At 45.0% G+C, this 21,661-nt stretch overlaps 1 protein-coding gene and 1 long non-coding RNA gene across 7 annotated transcripts; one reads left to right on the forward strand and one right to left on the reverse strand.

The window, feature by feature from the left end:
* Positions 1 to 517: 517 nt before the first annotated feature.
* Positions 518 to 21,656, forward strand: LOC6618830 (ion transport peptide-like). Of its 6 annotated transcripts, XR_004361406.1 has the most exons (5): positions 6,711 to 7,087; positions 8,417 to 8,683; positions 18,139 to 18,356; positions 19,052 to 20,449; positions 20,760 to 21,656. XR_004361406.1 is itself a non-coding variant. In XM_032715493.1 (4 exons), the coding sequence occupies exons 2-4, from the start codon at positions 8,633 to 8,635 to the stop codon at positions 18,924 to 18,926; spliced, it is 411 nt and encodes a 136-aa protein (XP_032571384.1). In that variant the 5' UTR covers positions 6,707 to 7,087; positions 8,417 to 8,632; the 3' UTR covers positions 18,927 to 19,031. The 6 variants fall into 6 exon arrangements, 1 of the variants encoding a protein (XP_032571384.1); XR_004361408.1 differs by lacking the exons at positions 6,711 to 7,087; positions 8,417 to 8,683 and adding an exon at positions 518 to 611; XR_004361409.1 differs by lacking the exons at positions 6,711 to 7,087; positions 8,417 to 8,683 and adding an exon at positions 2,990 to 4,004.
* Positions 756 to 2,246, reverse strand: LOC116800450. Its single transcript, XR_004361411.1, has 2 exons — positions 2,126 to 2,246; positions 756 to 1,867 (listed from the first exon to the last, which is right to left on the reverse strand). It is a non-coding gene; the product is annotated as an uncharacterized LOC116800450 (long non-coding RNA).
* Positions 21,657 to 21,661: the final 5 nt, after the last annotated feature.

The raw sequence follows: 21,661 nt of genomic DNA on the forward strand, positions 1-21,661 counted from the left end.
TCGATGTGCATAATGAATCCATCACTCGCTAGGCTAACGATGTCCCTTTGTGAGCAAATTGAAAGGCGGGACTACTTTTCCAGTTGTCCTGTCGCCAACGCGGCGTATGAGCAATTGCAATTGGAGGGGCGCACGGGGCGGATGCGCGATGCTGGGATGCTGGGATGCTCGGCGTGGGACGGCACATTAGCACGCAGCAGCGGACCAAGTGGCGATAAGAGCGCGTTTTAATCAACGTAATCATAATCATATGACCAGAACAGACATTCTGCGGCGGCACAATCGTATAATTTATACGGTTTTCTTGGCTTGAGTTCAGTTTGAGTTGTATTCGAGCTTGTGTTGTCTTGCGTTTGTGTCTCGGGGCTCTTTGTAATCAGCCAATACTAACCGCGCATTATGCAAAACCATCAACCATCGGCACCACCACCAGCTCCGCCACCCCAAGCCCTTGCATATGGATGCTGGATGCGAGCGGCGTATAAAAGCGACTTGGCCAGAAGTTTCGCAAACATTTTGGCATCGCCTGAGTTTTGTGCTAGACTCGCCGGGAAAGTGCTCACCAAGTTCACTCCGCTCATCCGTCAAGCCAGCGAAAGGTTCTCAGAATGGTGAGTGCAGGAAACACGGTCCCGTCTGTCAGGAAGTGTGGTATCAGAAATTAAACGAAAGACAGTGACTCAAAAGATCAAGATCAAGGATCTTTGCGGTGTTTTAATGGCACTGAAAGCTTCAGAGAAAAAAGTTCTTACTAGTTCATTTTTCAAAAGTATTTTTTTAATGCTGACATTAACTGTAGTTCCGGTAAATAAGAGATAAATCTTTGTGATCCCGCTAGCACCCAGCGGTACCAGAACCATGTCCCAACCAAAACGACACTATCATTTTGCGTGGGATTTTATGGCCACATAAGCCCATCCACGATCCACGGATCGATCGATTGATCGTTTGCGGTCGATTGGGGCTAAGTGTGAGTGAGTCGGGGCTTTGCAATACTTTCTGGGCTAGCGTCTGTCGTCCGGACTGGGTCTAAAAATAGATCTAGTTTCAATTACAGTGGAAACTCGTTTGGCGACGACGGCTGCGGGGAGAGAAAAGCCGCCGACTCGGGCGTTTGGCAATTGAAAATTGTTTGGAATTGCTATTTATGTTGCGGCGCGTCTCTCTAAATGGCATCGGTTATATCTGGATTTCCTAAGTGCCCATCACGAGTCAGAGTCACGAACCGAGATACATCTGCAGATCGTTTTCGCTTCGCTCTGCTCTGACCTTTGCGAGGCTCTGAGGAAGTGCCCGAGTCGCGGGGCAAATCCGAGATCCGAGATCCAAGATCCGAATCTCGATCCCAGCTTGTGCCTGGCATTTCCTTACAATGTGTGCCCGACTGCCGACCCGTGTTTCCATTTCTATCATTTGCGTGTGCGCCGCTCATTTAGATCTGAAAGCGGCAATTAGCCCGCTCGACTGCTTAACTGCAGCTAAATTGACCGACCGGTCAAAGTCAAGTCAAGTCGAGTCGAGTCGGAACCGAGTGCAGCGGTTCTTGTTTCCATTTCTTACGTTGGTGGGGTGGAACCGCGCCAGCATTATATAACCATCATAACCGTAGGTTGTCCATACATTTGCAACTCCAGCGGCTATTCCATTCTGATCGCACCTGGGGGCCGGCGATTGAATCGGACTGTGCCACATTACAAGTTTGTTGACACCTCGCTGACGTATACGTAATATTTTTATTGCAAGCACAACCTGAAATGCATGATATATGAGCCGGGGCGGTCGTGAGCGCAGAATGCTCGTAAATCTAACGTGAGCAAGCCTACAATGTCCACAATGCTTTTCATTCGCAACCAAGTGTAGATTCCACCTTCAGAGAAAGCGATTTTGTGTTAAAACTTATAGGTGAATTATGGTTATGCTAAAATATTTAATATTATTGTATCTGTTTTGCGATAATAATGTTTGACTAATGCAAGTTCTTCTGTGAAATGATCACACTTACTAGCTTCTTTTGCCTTACGGGAACAAACGGACGGACAAAACGCCGAAGAGAGAGAGAGAGAGGGCGAGAGAGATAGAGACAGAACGGAAATGGATAATAAAGTGCGCCGCTAACTTTACACACCCGTCATTCCTGAAGTTCCACGCCACTCGGAATAAACTTCCAGCTCGAACTTCTCGCGGATTCTTCTGCACTTTCCAAGCTGCACTCGTGTGCGTTCGCGAGCGCCAGACTTACAGTTACATGCTTCATTTTCAATTAGCAGACATGTGTGCGCGCTGGTGTGCGTGTGTGACACGGTGAGCCAAAGTCAGTGGACAGGGGCGTCGATCGACGGATAATCGCAGTCGAACGGGGGCCAATTACCCGATAACCCGATCCCGATACACAGCGACCATGACTCGCTGCGAGAGTGGATATGGATGTGGACTTATCACCCTCGAGCCACTTCCTTTGTTCGTCTAAAGACCCCTTAGAGGCGCTTGTCTCCACGCTCGTGGGGCGCAAGGGGGGTAGTCGATCGAGCGGGTGGCACAGTGTGGGCAAGATTTGGGGCCGCATTGTCTCACAGACACACAAACACGACGCGACAGGGAAACGAAACGAAAAGCGAATCAAACCACTGGCACATGCGTGCTCTTTCGAGCGACAATCGTTCCACATATCCAACGAGGGGCACTTTTAAAGTTCGTCATAGAGTTGGCAATAAGTACGTATACGTCATGAACTGAAGCATGATATATGGGCGAACGTTAAGGTAGGCGCACTATATTGCCCAGCAAATGTATCACCACACTGCAAAGTTGACAAAAGAGCAATGTTTAGGTTCGGACGAACTTTGCGATCAACCCTCGCACGATGTTCGTGTGCGTGTGTGTGCGAGAAAGGCAGAACGGTCCCCAGCATTTTGACATTTAATGCTTGCAGTTAGTCTTCTTTTGCTTCTCATGCGGTCTGGGTTTTTCCTCCCTTCCTTTGGTCTCGCCGGAAAATCCTTGTGTCGCGATCGCTTCCGTTGCCTTGTCTCGAAATCTGCATAAATACAAAGATGTATGTAGCTGTGACTATAGCTTCGCCGCCGTTGTGCAAATATTAATATTTTGAGCTAAAACACATACTTTTGTGAGCTGCATAAATAAGCAAGTGCACATATGTACATACATATGTATAGCCGTATCGCCAAAGTGTCTGAATAATCGGTGCGAACGTGGGAATCGCGCTGGCGTTGCAAGTTCGCGGTGCAGTTGTTGCTGCTGTAACGTCAATGTGGAGTGTCAATTATGTGGAAATATATTTACAAAGATGCCCCCTGTTTGTGTGTGTGAGTGATTCTCCTGGCACTGAATGTCACTAAAATAGGGTGGGAGTGGAAGTGGAAGTGGGGCTGCCCTCTTTCCAGTGCGTGTAGATCAGTTACCGCCAGCAACAACAACCCCAACAACAACAAGAACAAGAACAGCAGCAATAACAAACAAACAAACAAACAAGCCAGCGACAATTCACATTCATTCCCATTCATTGCTGCGATTATCGCCAGTTTTGCTTTGCTCTTTCACCACGCACGAATACGATTACGAATACGAATACGAATACGAACGTAGGAGAATGTGCGGGGGCTGCGGAGGCCGAAGCGAATGAAGAGGAAGCGGCAACAGTCGATAAGTTCGCTCTGGGCACGCCCCCTTATGACGCCCCCTGTGACGCGTTATCAGCGGACACCCAAGAAACACAACAAACACAAAGACCTGACCAAAATCCACACAAAATGGCGATAAACTCGAGTGCCAGAGAACCGCCGCGGGCCTAAAAAGTTCGTTCCCCAAAATAAAAAGGAGGTAAACAAACTCGTTTCTGCCCCACAACAACACAACCCATGCCCGCCGAAAACCGAGAGATCCCGCACCACAGAGCCCACCACAACCGGCGATAAGCATCCGAAGACGAAGATTTGGGTGGCCAGTCCACAGAAAACCCCGCACCAACCCCGAAACAAGCGCCTAAGGTAAGCTCCACTCCGATTCTTTGCTGCAAAATACCACACATCGCATTCCAGCACTGGGAGAAAAGGGGGTTATGTTCGACAAAAGTGGGAAACATCTTCAATATGCAACGAATGTCAAAGTAATCTCGTGGTTACGAAATAAGTTTCATGGAACACTGAAAACTTTCTTCGATTCGCTATCCAATCCAAATATCTGATAGTCTTCACGGGGATTTTCATCGAGTATATGTATGTATGTATGCGATGAGCGAGATTTGCGAGTATATCCGTTTGTTTGGTTGTTTGCATTCACATTTAGCGGTGTCACACCCTTTTTACAAGTTCAGCTTTTGTTCGGATCGCGGGTCTGGCCCACTTGGAGGTTAATAACATTCGGGGCGGTCAAGTACAGTGGATCCGAGTGGCCGCCAATCCGAAAGTCCGCAAATAGTCCGCGGCCCTGTCCCTGTCCCTGGCCCTGCATTATGGCTCCGACTAAGCTCGGATCTTAATTCGTGTAAGAAGAAATGGTTACAAGGTCAGTAGTTCGACTGGGTGACGAATTATAGTTACTTATCTCAATTTCGGGTGTGCTTAGTTCAATTTAAGTCATGGATTATGTGCGTATATCAGTCAAGATTCTCTTGGGTCAGTTTCCGGTTCCGGTATTTAAGTCTGTAATGGGTGCTCCATTACGGTCACTTGTGTGTGTGAGTGTGTGTGTGTGTGTGTGTGTGTGTGTGTGTGTGTGTGTGTGTGTGCCTGTGCCACGGCCACAATGCATAATTCAAATCTCAATTGATCAGCTCTTGCGTGTGGGAAACCCTATGGTCTGATCATCAAACTTGTCTTGGATGTTGAAAGTGGTACATGTGACTATTATGACTGTTTGTTCTACAGTCTTCCAGCAGATTTCAATTCAGTTGTATTGCATACTATTCGGAGTACGCTCATGATAAATTATCTATACTTGCAATGCTCTGGCTACGTTCCACTGAGGCCCTAGTCCAAAACCCGCTAGACGGCTTATATTATAGCCTCGCCTTATCGGGAAACACCATCATAATATAAACGAGAACATCCACTTCTGTTATATAAGACCATAAACTGTCGCGGAACCCTAAGCCATTGAGCATTATTACGTCCATCGATCGGTTTTTTCCGTCTGTTCACTTCCAGTTGTCTGGCAGAACTGAGTCATCCAGAACCAATACGTGTAAGGTGCCCCGGGATCCCCTGACCCCAGCACCTCGTAATATCGATTGGAATTATGCTAATTGCGCGACGATATCCCACCCGGTACGGCAATGACCAAAATTGGCCATTAATTGTGTTCGCTTCTGTTAAATAACAACAATTGTGCGACTGGGAATGGGAATGTCCGGGCGGCGGGCGAAAGGGAACACTTGCATGCTGAATTACGCCTAATTACGTTTATCAACAACAAGTGCAGTCGCAGTTGCCAGACAGTTGACGTAGCGTCGATCTACGCAATTCAGCAAGGTGTCTTATTATCACCAACTTGATTAACACCCCTCGCGGGGGTTTCTGTTCTCTTGCTGCGAAAGTGAGAAATTTTCAATATCGAGTGGAGATCAGGGGAAGATTGTAGGTACTATAAAGTAAATAACTTCATTATTGCTAATCTATTTGCTTTTAATAACATTTAACGCCCACTTTTAACAGACTAAATATTTGTTAAATTATTTGGATCGAATCGGTGTATCTATAGATTTGACACCTGCGTCATTAAATTGGGTCTTTATTTGTTTAGAGTAAATCAAAGTGTCTGATATTTTAAATAAATATTTTTTGAATATTTATAAGATAAATCTCTGGCCTATTTATTTGGTTTTTAATGTTTATTTTTATTTTATTTATATATTAAATTTATCTTCTTATTGATACAGATCACAAGGCCAGTTTTAAATGAAAAAATTAATGAAATATTAAAGAGTGTTCACTTTTGCTGGATATCATGCAATTATACAATCCAAACAATTTTCCATCTCGTGAAATCACGCAAGTTGCCTCAACTAACCCAGTGCCCTTAGAAACAAGTTAAAAATCAAAGGACCAAGCGATGTTCGCTTAGTTACGGCTCCGGCTTATCCGTAAAAACGCCTCGTCATCGTGTTACTTAGACTTTTGGTCGACGTTTTCCCATTCCCGCGAAAAACAATGGAAATTGCTCTGCAATTACCGCTACTGATAATTACATTGATTAGCAATTAGATATGACATATATGTACATATGTATATGCAAAGGGAATGCCCCACAGACCAAGAACAGTTATTCTATTCCGCTGGCAAATTTGGATAATTTTAAATGATGTGGCACAATTACAATAATTATATAGCCATTTATATATGCGATCGCATTATTATTATTATGATGTAAATGTAAATCAGCTGTTCAAATCATCACAACAAATCTTTAAGAGAAGAGCGCCATTTTCGAGAAAAAACAGGCTACTTAAAATGTTCTCTTTTCACATTTTATGCTTTAAAGCGTAAGAAGAGAAAATTCTTCTTCTTTTTCTCTTTTTTTTCAAAATCGAAAAAAAAACCGTTTCGCTCAGAGAATTTTCACCCGATTCGCTCGCTCGGATCGCTAATTCACAGATACATCCACAGATACAGATACAGCCGCAGCACACAGACGCAGATACAAGTACGGCGCTGCCAGCAATCACTTAAAATACAATGTTACCGCCGAGTTGAATATTAGTCCTTAAACGCGAAGCAACAAGTAAGCATCGCATCGCATCGCACTGCAGCAAGTTGAGATACAGATACTCCGGTTTCGCGTTCAGTTTTCTGTTGGTTTACATCGAGTACGAAAACGAAAGGCGAAAAGTGTGTGCTCTAAAAACGAAGCCGACAAGTGCTCAAACAGCCTTACCCAGTGAAAGAGCCGGGCACAAACGCAACCTGCAACCTGCAACCTGTGACCTGTGACCTGTAACCTGTAACCTGTAACCTGTAGCCCGTGACCCCTGCAACCCAAACCCAACCAATCCGTGCCGGTCGGTGCCCAGCACTGAAAATCGAACGCAACGCAAAGTTCACCGCCGAAAAACAACAAACGGAATTACGAAAATGTAATAAACGTTAACCGTTTAATTATAAACAAAAAATACGGCTCGAACTTGGAGCAGCTTTCAAGATTGGCAGCAATTAACATTAAAGCGAAAACAAAATAAAAATCACAAATGGCACAAATTCGAATCCGAATCCGAATCCGAGTCCCGATCCCATGTGGAAAAGTACTGGGAGACATTAAATAACAATTATGAGATGGCTCTGCATTTGCCCAATGTCCTACTAGCCCTGGCCAAACCAAATACCAATTGCTTTGCTTATCTGTAATCCCAGTCCGCTTGGCCAGTTGACCGAATTGCCAGAAGGCTGAGGTGTTCTGTACCAACTACCTGCTGCTTGTGGCCAACATCTCGTGGCCCTTTTCGCACGATGTTGCCACCTTGCAGCAGCCATCTCCACTCCACCTCCACCTCCACCTCCACCTCCACCTCCATTTCCATTGGTCAGCGCTTCTCCTTCTCGATCTCCCCTCGTTCTGTGTTTCTCGTCTTCGCATTCCCATGCTTCCCTTTTTCCCATGTTGTCAAGCCACCAAAACAACTTTCGTTGATTCCCAGCCGATATTGATCCGGCGATGATGTCATAGGTCCCTAGGGACTGCGACTCGCGTTCGGAATCGGAGTCGGCACTCGAAGCCAAAACACCAAATACCAAATACCAAACGGCAAAACCCTGGGCGTATTTCTCCGAAATCTCGCGTTTAATCGCCGGCGTCTATCGCTGCCCCTTCACTTTAGCAGTTTAAAAGTGCGTGTGCAGGAAATACAGCACCTTTTATGCTGAGGACCGAGCGGCACACACATTTTCCATTGCATTTCCAGCGTGCGCTGTGTTTTTTTCGTATCTGCTGTATTTTTTTTTGCGTGCAAACACTTCCGACATTTTAAATGCAGCCCAGCCAGCGAACCGGCTAAATAAATCAACATCAGCAGATCAGCAGTAGCAGTAGCAACTGCAACTGCCCTGCTGCTTTTGCCGCTGCTGCTGCTGCCGCTGCTGCTGCTGCTGCTGCTGCTGCTGCTGCTGCTGCTGCTGCAGCGATGCATATGTATATGTAAATGATTTTAATCAGCGACAGCAGCAGCATTAATAACAATAAATGACAATCAGCGATCATGCCAGTTGGCATATGGACTTGTAAGGAACGCGAACAACAAATTTAGACGTCAGTCCGCGACTTCGACTTCGACTTTGATCGTTGATTGCTGTCAATCTGTTGCTTAAGCCGGTCGGTTATCCGAATTGCATAAGAAGCGGTGATTAAGATCGCATCGGACGCCGTCAGCGCTGGAAAATCAGATATAAACGTATTCCTCTCGATATTTTAGATCCAATCAGATCCCAATCAATCGCAACATCTGCGGCCAAGCAACTTACAAACTAGGAACCCAAGCTGTGTAAACCCAAGTACTTAGGCGCCAGCAACAGTACTTAAGCAAACATTCGTTTCGACATTATACAATAATTAGAAACCCAAACAACAACCGACTTCTTTCTCCTCGGGAAAAGCAGAAGCAGAAACAGATCAACCAACTCCCAGCAGAATGGCTCCAGCTTCAGATCCAGCTCCAGCTATGAAGAAGCTGTCACTAAATGTGAGTATCAATCTGGTCGCGCCTCAAGAATTGACATCACCACTCGCATATATGTACATACATATGTATAGTACTTGATGCAAACAACATGTTGTCCCAACCCAACAAAGGGCCTCCTGCCCGGGGGCGTGGCTGGGGCGGGGGAAGTGCACTTTTCAAGTTCAGCAACGGAACAGAATTCCGAGGGGAACGCTGGCGGTGGGACCGTGTCATGTTAATGAACTTGAAAAGACCAAGATCATGAGCCAGCCGGCGGAGGATGAGCGGCATGACGGAGTTGCTTTCCTCACTTCCAGGCGATGACGATCGGTGTTGAAATGAAGTGCGCAATCGGAGGCAGACGCATTGAGGAGGAGCAGCGGCTCCCAAGTTGCCAATTGATGGGAGGGAGAATCGAATGCAGACATTCGGGTCAATTGACATGTCAGAGAATCCAAAGTACGAACTCAGAGGATCATACAAGACTTACCTGTGTTTTTAGCCAGCCTTGTTGCTTGCCACAAATGTAATCATAATCCGAAGTCCGAAAATTAGCTCATTTGAAAACTATATTTGCTTCCGTCTCATGACTTAGAAACTTGTATGTGCAACTGGACAGATTACACACAGATGATAGATCTCAACGTTAATCCCTCACTCTTTCAAATTGGTCTCTATTTGAAATGCCATTTACCTGCCCCACCAGTCACTGGTCATCGGTCAATGGATTGACCTTCGCCTTTGCGGATTGGCAGAGACTGAAGTGGGTCTAATTGAATTCTGCAATAAATCACTGCCACGCGCCACCTCAGTCGCATCCCGTACACACCACTCTGCCATATTCCATTCTCCATATTCCATATAGCACGTACCAGATCGGAATCGGAGGAGATCCTCCTCCGCAACTCTGGCTAATTGAAAAGCAATTGTGGCGCACTCAACTAGCCGAGTGTGGGTCTCCCCGGGGTTAATGTGTGGCAGAAGATGCGGACGCCACGAGCAGGGTCCAGATCCAGATACAAATGTATTTCGCAGATACGCGACTTTGATGTTGGCAACTCAAGAGCTTCCCAGTCACTGGCCATATATCATACAGAGTACAATATGCATTTGCCCCCAGCTTGCTTGCGAGTATGAATAATTGTACGTTTGTGCGCCGTAACATCTGCCAACTGCCAACTGTTCCCGACTTGTCGTTTGGCTTATTTTCCGCAGTTCAATGCCCCAAAAAACCCTGGTGCTGCCCTTTGATTGCTTATTTATGTGGGCTGTGGTGGGGGAGTATAGTCAATCGTGGCGAGTGTGGCAGCATCATGTCAAATCCTTAACTAAGACAGAAATAGCTACAGATTAGCTGGCCAGAGAAATGGGAATCCCATTGATAGAGGACGCGATAAATTTATTTAGGTGACGAGGTGATAACAAAAGGCACCTACTCTATATACACAACACCTGCGCATCCATCTCGCATTGTCTTATCTCGCAGATATTTATCACAATGACTCAACAATTTCTAAGGAATTCGGAGTACGAAAGCCCCTATAAATGCAAACTGTGGCCGGGAATTACTCTTAATCATGGCCAGCAATTCACATTGAAATTGGCTGATGCAACCGCAAGTTTTATGGCTTGTCTGCAAATAAAACTAACTTTGCCTTTTAGGGCCGTGCCCCGCTAACTCCCAATTGGTCGTAAAATGCACATGACTCTACATATAATTATCAATTTATGCTGAACGAGTCAATTGGATTGTTATTAATAATCGATCGTTAAATTATTAATGGGTTCCTATGCCAGCGGGCAGGCAGACAACGAAGTGCTGTAATAAGCCATGAAACTAACAACAAATTGACAAAACGCCATTAAAACTTGGCGATCAACAATAATAAATAATAAAAACAAAAGCATCGCTGCGAAATAATAAAAAACAATGAAAACGGGGGCCCGTCGAAGCTGAAAAGTTGGAGACCCACGACGGGTTACCAAATACGAGTACGAATACGAGTATGAGTATGAGTACGAATACGAGTTCGAGTATATGTCTGCGATACAAATGTTAATGATTGATTTTGTGTCAGGTAATCGAGTCGGGGACCTGGGCCGCAAACTCGTTTCAGCCATTTAGCCAATTTAATTGACGTCAACTGGCCCGATCCGATCTCCTCGCGCACATTTCTTCCGTCCTTGGCCGTACGACAATTGCAGTTGCAATCGCAATAGTTGCTGCAGTGGCTCGGAGTTGTAGGTGACCTTATTAGACCACGAGAATTGGCCAATGGAAAACCCAAGCCGCACGGCACCAGCACCCAAGTGGAATGTGAAAAACCTTCCAAAACACAAATCACGCGATTTGGACACGGCGAGAAATAAAAGTAGCCTGTTGCGCAAGCAGATGTTATATCACACGATCATCTCAGACCAGTGGGCTCTTTGGGGTTAATATTTTGGTATCTGTAATGTGGCTTAAATCTTATTAGCCATTCAGTCGCTACATATGAGCTGATGCACTTCTTTTCTTGCTGTGCATCAATCCGTTTGGGGCATTTCTCGAATTCTTGGTTACTATATCTGTATCTGTATATGTAAGTGTATCTGTATCTGCACTTATTGGTTATGGCCAGCTTGGGCTGCTATCTGCTGCTCCTTCCACGGCTTTATTCACACCCGATCGATCCGTCGTTCAATGGCCGCTCATTGTAATTGGTTCTTTGATCGCGATAGCCTCGCACTTTGCCAATGACTCATTTCCGTTTTGCCAGCCGCAGTTTGACATTCGCGGCATGGCAATGTGCACACTCGTATTTGCCAAATTCTTTAAACAAAATCTCAAATATAGGTCGTCACTTTGGAATAGTTCGAATACTTTGGGTGTGTTTTTGTTCCAGTAATTGCTGCCACGTTTCGGAAATATCCAAATGCTGATATCCTCGAAATGTGCAGTTCACGGGGGATTATAAAATTAGGAGGCGCTATTTCCTATGAATAAATAAACTTTTATAATTGAGCGATGTTAATCAAATAAATTAATGAAAACCTGAAAGGATAATACTGCCGATTCCTTTTAAGATTCCCCCAAGCATTCAACTTAGTTAACATTATTCAGACCTGCAAACACTTTCACTTCTATATTCTATTTGGCACTCAAGCACCTTGATCGTGACTGCATGAGGCGTTTACTTTTAATCAGCTTAAGTGTCATTCATGAGTGAGGATTCCGCGAAATTCGCGACCGAAATAAACCACACGTCGCCATCATCGCCGGTCGGAGAGGAGATGCGATCCCCTCGGGCGACTCCCTCCCCTTGGGATCGGGATACCTGAGACTCGCAGGCGGAGGAGGAGCTGCGTCCGGCTGCGGGGCGTAATGGCCCTATCGAGAGCTCAACACCCGCTGGGTTACGCTTCATTAATCCGATTCACGCAGCCATAACACTCAGATCGAGTCCGATTTGGAGGGGCAAAACTTAATTATGTGATTTATAAGCCTCTCGATTTTCGATTTTCGCATTTCGATTTTATTTAAAACAAAGAGCAGCAAAAAGTAAAAAAAAAACCACCGAAAATTGGCACAATCAGCGAAAAGGCGATCGGGTTCTTTTCTCTCTCACTCTTCGAATATTTTGCAAATAATTTCCTCAATGGACTTGTTTATTTATACACAAATGCAAAGCGTATAAGTAAGCACTTGCCAGAGAGAAGCGTGTGACACGCTTCTGTGCGCCGCTGCCCCAGCATCTGGCTCGCATTCGGCTTCAAGATACAAAATGCAAGATACAAGATGCAAGATACACGACTCAAATTCCGACTCAAACTTTGGCTCAAAGCTGCAAAACAACCACACATACATATATGAGTCGAGTATGATAATTTGGCATGCATTTGGAAAACGAGCTGAAACCAGTTCGCCATGCTAAATTGTTTTGCTTTCAATTAAACTAATAAAAAGCCAATTGTCGTGTGTGAGTGCTGCGCCTCGCGTATCTGAGTACATGAGTATCTGTCGGACTGTCGGAGTATCTGTATCTGTGCGAGTTTGTCAGTCTGTTGGTGCCAAATGGTCGCCCAACTGGCTGGCAAAACCGCGCGACAGCGTCAGCAGCACATACAGCACACAGCACATGCGATGTACTCACAATGAGATACAATGCACACGATGCACTTCTCGATCGCATGTGCTGGGTATTGCTGCTGCTGTTACGTTGGATCGGCAGAATGGAAATGGTTTCAAAGCTTCAGAGCTGCCCGATTAATTGGCGGAGCAGTGCAACGCGGCCAAACATTCCATTGTTTGGCTTAGGGGTATTTCAGAAAATAGAAATATTTCTGAAATTCCCATTCCCTGTATAACAACTTATTAAGTAATGCATGAGTCTGACACAAGAACAAGGAATTCTAATCTTTTAAATGGGAAAGTTTGCGATATAATTACACCATGTTCAAGAATTAGTCATATACATGGAAGCTATGAACAATTGTGAATTTACATTTATGAGAGAAAATCCATATCCCTTGCAATTTTAAAAATAGAAGAAACTAACGCCTAACTAACTAATATATAAATCTATATATTTTTATAGGGTTATTCTCTATTTTATAGCACTGCAATTAGCTTAATAGCTTGTTGATACACATCGCTCCCGTAAACAAAAGTGCAGCTGCGGCTGTCACTCGGAATATAAACAGGTGTAAGTTTGTGATTTTACAGAAATTGCAATTAAAAAAATACCAGTAGTTATAGCGTATGTGTCAATACTAGCTAGCTAAACTGGCTAATTAGGCAATAGCAATTACAACTCCCAGGAAACCCCCAAATGTATGCAACGAATTCCTCAAGACGCCTTTACAATCGAGATTATAAAACAAAACGACTCGGTGCAATTTATTCAAAGAACTTGCGGAAATTACTTCACTTATGACAATTAACTCGGCCGCTTAGTCACTTGTGGCCGAACTCTTTTTAGCCAGATAGAATCGGCTGAGAAAATTCCACTGCAAGGTGGAAAATTTAGTTGCAGCCACTCGTTTTTATGGCTGATTAATTCAGGGGGGCGGGGAAAGGGGCTGGCCGGGTGAGGCGGGGCCAAACTAGTTTAGTAATGGCGATTAGATATTCCATCGGCGTGCCAGGACAAGTGCCGCTCTCCACTGATTTTTTCTTAACGGCTTTTGCTGGCTTGGCCGCGTGATAAGCATGCACATCACGTATACGCCTGGGTGTTCCACTCGCGCTCTCAGCGCGGCGATCTCTCGGATACAGATACTCGAGCGCTAGCCAGATACAGATACCTTTTCGCCAGACTCGCTGTCGTCGTCTGCGCCCGGCTGTGTGCGTGCGTATCTGTGTGGGCCGCCTGATAAGCCAAGCGGTAGCCGAAGCAGTCAGCCCCAACAGCCAACAGATCGCGCGCGGTCTTCAGTTTTGTTTTGGAGCTGCCAACAAAAGTTGATTGCTCGCGCGTCGCTCCCGTTCCGTTTTCGCCCTTTATTTGGCTTTGGCTCCTCGCTTGGAGTATCTCGTGCTGTTTGCCGACTCGCTTGTGTCATCGCTGTCCAAACACCGCGACTGTTTGCCCCAGTCTTAAGAAAACCGCGCGGCAAGCGGGCCAAGTGCGCCAAGTGCGGCCAATTGCCTTTTGGCAGACGCCGAGATCTGTTGCGAAACGGAGCGGCCATTCGCCATTAATCTCAATAATATCAATTGGATATCCACACACTCCGCATCCCTTGCCGGTCGGCCCTCGGACGGAAGCCATAGAATCGCTGCAATGGCAGCATTCACTGTGAGTGGGGAGAACGAAAAGTTGCGCGAAGAGTGTGCCTAGATAGGAAATCGTTTTGGCAAGGCAGGGGTCTAACTTATTTCCTCAAAATTAGAGAGTTGAACAAATCAACAAACTAATAATCATATTTCTGGTAAATGCATACTCATGGAAATGCAAGATACGCGTATTGTTTTTCTTTTTCTAAGCAAAGTGAAATACCAGTCATGTGATGCAGTGAAGATTTATTTGGATGACGTGCGACTTGTGTCTGCGGAAGATTCGGGAAGCGTTTTCTCCAGTGCACACTGGCTTCGACCGGCCACCAAGACGCGGTCTCGGTTTTCCACTGGCCTTTCCTGTTTCGCAGATTCGCCGCAGATTTCATGAATACATGAATATTAATCGAAGACAAGCATCATGCAAATTGGGCTCGGGACTGGGGCTCCTGCATGTCCATCGAATTAGCAGCAGAGCGCTTGGAGATCTGCGCAGGCGCAGCACCTCTGCGCCAGCCAGTTCAGCATGCGTACATATACGAGTGCCCAGATGTAGTGGCTGGTACCAAGCAGTCTCGCCATGAGTGTTTATGCACGCTCCTCGACGTTCTTCTGCCGCCAGTGGTGTTGTTTTTGCGTGTCCAAGCACTTTTTAGTTGCGCCGTAAAAAATAGCGAAGGGCCTGTGTTTCATGTTTGGGCTCTCGGCTCCGCCATGCTTGCGTAGCCAAGCGTTAAGACTCGCAGTGGAGGCACCAGTGGCACCAGTGGCACCAGTGGCACCAGTGGCATGGTGGTGGTCGTGGTGCCACACATCGCAGTCGGGCATATCTGGCGGGGAATGCACAGCTTGGCAGGCAACTTTATAATCCACATAATGCACGGGGATTTCGACGATAACACTTCCCACATACCGCGACGATTTCACGGGTAACTGATAAGAGCGCCTGGTCTATAAATAGCTCGTTTCCCATGGTGGGTGAAAATCCGCCCAAAGGGGTCGACCTTGAAATGCGGCGTACCTCAAAATACCACATAATAAACTAAAGAATCGTAGTGTGCCCTTTCGGTACAAACCATATCGACCATATGCCGCCCCATCCGAATTCCGCAGCGACCACAATAATTATAAACTATTGGGCAAAAAGAAGGCACCGTCCGTCTGTCCGTCATAATTGGCATAATTATTTTTGGCTCATGACTTCATTCAATGTCGCCTGGCAGCAGCGACAGTAAAACATCGGCGAAAACAGCAATCAAATCTCAGTTGAATGGTGTACCATCAGGCGGCAATCAACAACAGCATTAGCGAGATGCCAATTGGGAATCGAGGGGCGTGCGTGCGGCCCGCTCCAATGAATCAGGGGTATACATGGCGCATATAGCATATAGCTCATAGCATATGGAGCACACGGACACACAGATAGTCGTCGAATAATGGGATGGCTTGTACGAGTATGTGCCACGCGCTTGCGACTCGAATTGAAATTGATGCAAAGCGCCGGCCGACAAATAAAATCAATTGGCAGCTAATCAAAGTGAAATGCAAACAATTGCCATCCGCCGGATCGGAGGAGCAGCTACACATATAAGATGGCAGCTATGCAGATCTGAGATCGATCAAGATGACGCCGTTCATTGGCTCCTTCCTGCGCCGATGACGCCATTCGATCGATCGGCCCAGTCGCGCCGGATCATCCATTCAAGCGCTCCTCCAACTTTCCCTCGCCTTCTTCTTCGGTACTGAAGCCCCTTTCCGTGGTCCATGTTACATTATCTTCGACGCGGTTCGCATATCAATTATGGCACTCACGCCGGCAAAGAGCGTTAAAAATAGCCGCCTGCAGCGAAGATGATGCCATAAATCGTGCAATTCGAAGCCAATTATCACCAGATGCTCAGCCCACAGCCCACAGCCAGCAGCCAAATCCGAATCGGAATCCGAATCCATCGGGGAAATCGAGCTGAGCTGAGTCGCCGTACGCAAGCTGTTGCACTTTGCACTGGGACGTCGTCGGGAACTCTGACTAAACGAGTGCTACATGTGCATTGGGTGCAAAGGGTTCGCCACCCGACCACAACTTGCACTTTTCGAGTCCACCTTTTGCTGGTTGGGTGGTAGGGTTCATGGCTCTGGAGCTGATGCAAACTTCCAGCAAGTTCAAGTCATGATGTTAAAATAGTTGGCGATAGTACAACGAGCAATTGACTATGACGACAGATGGATGTATTACTCTTACTCTTGATTTATATTTAAACTTTCGACAGACGGATAAAAGTTATGGCAAATTACTTATTTTTAGCCTTAGATTCACTAAGTTCTAAACAATGACGGCTGATGGCTTGGGTTGAGTTATTTATATTCACTACAAAAATATGTGCTTGCTTAAAAATATTTATTTTCTCATAAAGAAAACACAAAGTAATTAAGTATGACGACACATGAGCCCTTGATATCTTCAACGGAAGTTATATCAAATAAAGACCCCCGGTGGAGCATACATTTAAGCGAGAAGTCTCACTTATCGCGAAAATATGTATAGTATTCATAGATATATATGTATATATACATTTCGGCGGCCGACTGATGAACTTTCTAAGAAGTCCGATTCCAATTGGCAGTCCCCAATGCCCCATTCCCATTCCCATACCCATACCCATTTTCATTTCGGTGTTTTCCCATCCCGCGGCCATAAATCTGCGAAAAAATGTGCTCAACTTAATTGAAGACATCAGCAAGGCAATAAAAAATCAATTTGCCAAAGATCTTAGAGCGCTAAAACAATACGAGTATGCTCGTTAGCGATTATATGTGTTTAAATCATTATCGGAACAAATTCGCTTTCATGTTGCGGATACTCTCGGAACTGCTCTCGAAATAGCCGACGTCGTCGTGTCTGCCTGGTTTTCATTCAGCATTTCCATTTTTCAGCCGGGGTCGAAGGAATTTCACACATGTCGTGTGCAAACGGCAATTGGCACAGCGCGCAGTGGAAAAATTTGCGAAAAGCGGGCCGTTAATCAAATTATTCAATAGTTCGGAATGCCACGAATGCACATATGTATGTACATAGTATATATGTCATCGCTGTAATTCCCGCCGGGCGCGCAAATTGATAAAATATGCAAAGTAAACAAATGCGCCCGATTTGGGGGCCCGTCCGCGTCCGCGTCCGTTCACAAATTGGCTCTCCTTTGAGCCGCCAAAGAGGCGGGTGGGGCGGGGCGGACTTACATCATAAATTAAGCCCGCCGACAGATGGCAAATAATGCAATAAACATTGAAATCGCCGGTGCTATTTATAGAGCGCTCCTGCGATAAGATCGTCTGCGGCACCGACGGCAACTGTTGCCACTATTGCAATTGCACCTTTGGGTGGAGAATGGCATGGGCATGGGCATGGGCATGGGCATGGGGATGGGGGCCCTATTTTTAGCCAGTCGGCAGACGGCTGTCGGACGACGTCTATTTATAGGGTCTCCGCCGTCCCCCTGCCCATCCGCGATGCGGATCGAGCAGCAGCTCGATGCCACCTGGGCGAGCTGCCCTTGCCCCTGTCCCTGTCCTTTGGCGGCGGCGAGGAGCTGGGCCGGCATCGAGCTGGCTTGGCCCACATCTGCTTGGCCAGAGAGGTGGTCCGGCCAGTTAATTGATCTGATCGCACCTATAAATAGGCATCTATTCTTAACCGTGTTTCCGGTTTCCCACACTTTTGCAGATGTGTTCCCGCAACATAAAGATCTCGGTGGTGCTGTTTCTCGTCCTGATACCAATCTTCGCCGCCTTGCCACACAACCACAATCTGTCGAAGCGCAGCAACTTCTTCGACCTGGAGTGCAAGGGCATCTTCAACAAGACCATGTTCTTCCGACTGGACCGCATCTGCGAGGACTGCTACCAGTTGTTCCGCGAGACGAGTATACACCGATTATGCATGTAAGTTTCCCTAGGGTCCCACAGCCCCATCCATACGCACATATGTATATATGTATGTATATCTAACAAAACCCCAAAGCAGCATCAGTGTTCCTTACAGCGTTCAAGGCAAGGCCGTCCAAGAAACACTAATTATGATCTTAAGTGCTGGCAGACCCTAACACAAATACAAATGCCGGGGTATCGGAAAATGCTCGCGGGACCTTCGGTTGTTTGTGAACTTTATGGGCGCTTTCCCCGCTACTTTCTCCTCGACTTTCTCGCACAGAGACCGCTGCCTATTCGGTTTCTTCCATTTGGTCTACATCTCTCTCTTCCTTTTATGTTCCACCCTATATAGTCACCTAAATAGTAATAAGATTATCACTTTTTCCTTTGACTTCCCTCTGTGCGACTCCTACATCTGTCTTCTTGTCTATTCGATGCAGGGCCAATTGTTTCGTCCACGAGACCTTCGGGGATTGCCTGAAGGTGCTGCTGATCGATGATGAAGAGATATCGCAGCTGCAGCACTATCTGAAAGTGATCAACGGATCGCCCTATCCGTTTCACAAGCCCGTCTACCACTAGACTCCTAAATTCGGCCACTTCCGTTTCCGCTTTCGTTTCCGCAACGACTTCATTTTCCTGATTTCTTACTGCCTTCAGTTACCTTTACCGTTGTGTTTCATTTTGATTTTCGTTTTCAATTCTAGGAAAGACTGCTTTGATTCAAACTGGTTTGGCGAATGCCTGAAAGTGCTGTTAATACCCGAAGAGGAAATATCCAACCTACAGCACTTTCTGAGAGTAGTGAACGGCTCGCCCATATCCTTCAACATGGGGCCGCAAACATAACTCTAAGTCCCCGCCCCACACACCCACACACCCACAGCCCCAACACACCATACACCACACACCATACAGCACACAACACACACCACACACCACAGACAGCTGAGAATCGCTGCGAATATCGTGGGTTGGAACGGTCATCCGCATCCAGATACAGATCCAGATCCAGAAACAGTCCCACTACGACCACAAATGCAGAGCCAGAACACAGAAATCTAAAATATTACAACGCCCAAATTTAATTCGTACTTATTTATTACTGTATGCCTTACAGTTTTTACTATATGTGTTTTTTAAAAACGAATTATTTTTATTAATTTATTGAGAACGTTATGCGTTTGTTGTAAGTAACGTAATCGGGGAGTGGGAGATGATGATCAGATGATCAGGTGATGATGATGCGGAGGAGGAGGATCGCAGATCTCGCACTCCCCACATATACATAGAAGCCGAAGTATTTATTTTTAAGTATTCTTAGCCTGTTTTATTATTATTGCGTTATGCGGTTTGTATATAAAATAAACAAAACGAAATACATTGTTTTTAATCTATGTAATGTAAAATTATAACTTTTATTTTTGTATCTGTATTCTACTGTAAAATCAGCATTTAGAGTTTACATTTTACACGATTTTCCGCAAGGGCAAAACTACAATGATAAAGATAAACCCATACAAGCACACATACACACACTACACACACGCATATATATATACACCGCAATCGAGACCGAAAGTATTTTGCAAATGTATTACACTTACAATTTTGTGCTATTTTTTAAAGATGAAACCCTGAATTAGTGTAAGTCTGTTGGCGCAAAACGTAGATATGTATTTGCCTATATAGTATATAGTATATGCATACCTATCTAAAGCTAAAGCCTTACATGTATCCGAATACGAGTACCCTACACACATGCTAAATATTAGAGAGAAACGCAAGATCGCAATTTGTGCAAGACACAAACAAAAACCTGGTAAAAACACGCGAAGAACGGAACGACTGCATTACAAATGTGGCAATAAATAATACATAATTAAAAACCCCTGTAAATTAATAAAGGATAATCAATCATTCGCTGGCTATTTGAGAGCATCAAAATTGTGATAAATGAGAATTAGAATGCGAATGCGCGACGCAGGACACCGCCAGAGAAAGAGACCGCCATAGAGGAGGCGAGAGAGACAGACAGACTGCAGCTGGCGATTTGCGCGCGTTTCTGGCGCGACTAAAAACGCCCGCTTACCGTTTTTGTTTTGGTACGTTATAATTTCCTTATGTTTTTAATTAATTATTTGATTTTTGACCTTGTGCAATCTTGGCTTTTAACTAGTACACAAGCTTTTACTTTTTTAACTTTTTACCTTAACCTTTTTTAAAATTTAATAATCCTCCAACTGGTGAGCTCGTATTTTTTGAGCAAACAGTTTGAACAATAATTTTTGTGATATATTCAACCATACGTGAATATGGCTTTTGAACTTTGGCTCTTTTTTCCTGAGCAAGCTATATACCAAATCGAAAAAAATCAGGTTTCCTAATCCCTCCTTCTCTTGTTTCTGAACACAGGCAAGAATGCTTCGGATCGCCCTTCTTCAACGCCTGCATAGAGGCTCTTCAGCTGCACGAGGAGATGGACAAGTATAACGAATGGCGCGATACCCTGGGTCGCAAGTAAAGTGCGATTCTCTGGGATTTTCTGGCACCGTCACTGGCACGAGCAGCTACTTAATTCTATAAACTATTAACTAAAACTATTATTATTGATAACTGTGGCAGAACACGGCACGAAACTATGGCAACCAGGAAACGATCGACCCGAGGAATGTGTACCACTTAAAGAAACAACTAAGCTAACATCTAGCTACAAGAGAAAGCAGATCAAAAATGTTGAAAAAAAATTATGAAAACAATTACTAAACTATTACACGCTACTTATCCGCACTTATATCGGAAAGTTTAAATTGGTCTATATATTATTTCTATCATCTGTCATGAAACAGTCTCGTGGAGCTTTAGTTGTAGTGAATTACGTGAATTATGCTTATTTCTTTTAGTTCTTCGCGCAGAAGGAAAGCAAAAGGTTATGCCAAGAAACAAATATGAGAACAAACAAACAAGCAAACAAACAAACGAACAAGAATCAAAATGTCTGATGTATATAACTATTTTTGTCTTCTTTTAAAGATTTCTATACATATTTATAACGCCTAACTGATTTGTACATTTCTTTTATTTCGTAAGCTTAAGTTAATTTGTTACGGCAATAAATTTTACGTTCCACACCTTCCCACATATGCACTCCTGCAATAGAACGGAAATCACATCTGAGCAACCCCACACGGCATAATTCGATTCGATTCTATGTAGTATTGCAATGCCCTACGATTACATAACTATTAATTAATTTAAACTTGTTTGGATCTAGTCGTAAAATATAAATAAAGATTGTATATTTCAAGAGGAGTCGG

Source organism: Drosophila sechellia, chromosome 2R (assembly GCF_004382195.2).
Source record: "Drosophila sechellia strain sech25 chromosome 2R, ASM438219v1, whole genome shotgun sequence".
NCBI classification, from domain to species: Eukaryota; Metazoa; Arthropoda; class Insecta; order Diptera; family Drosophilidae; genus Drosophila; species Drosophila sechellia.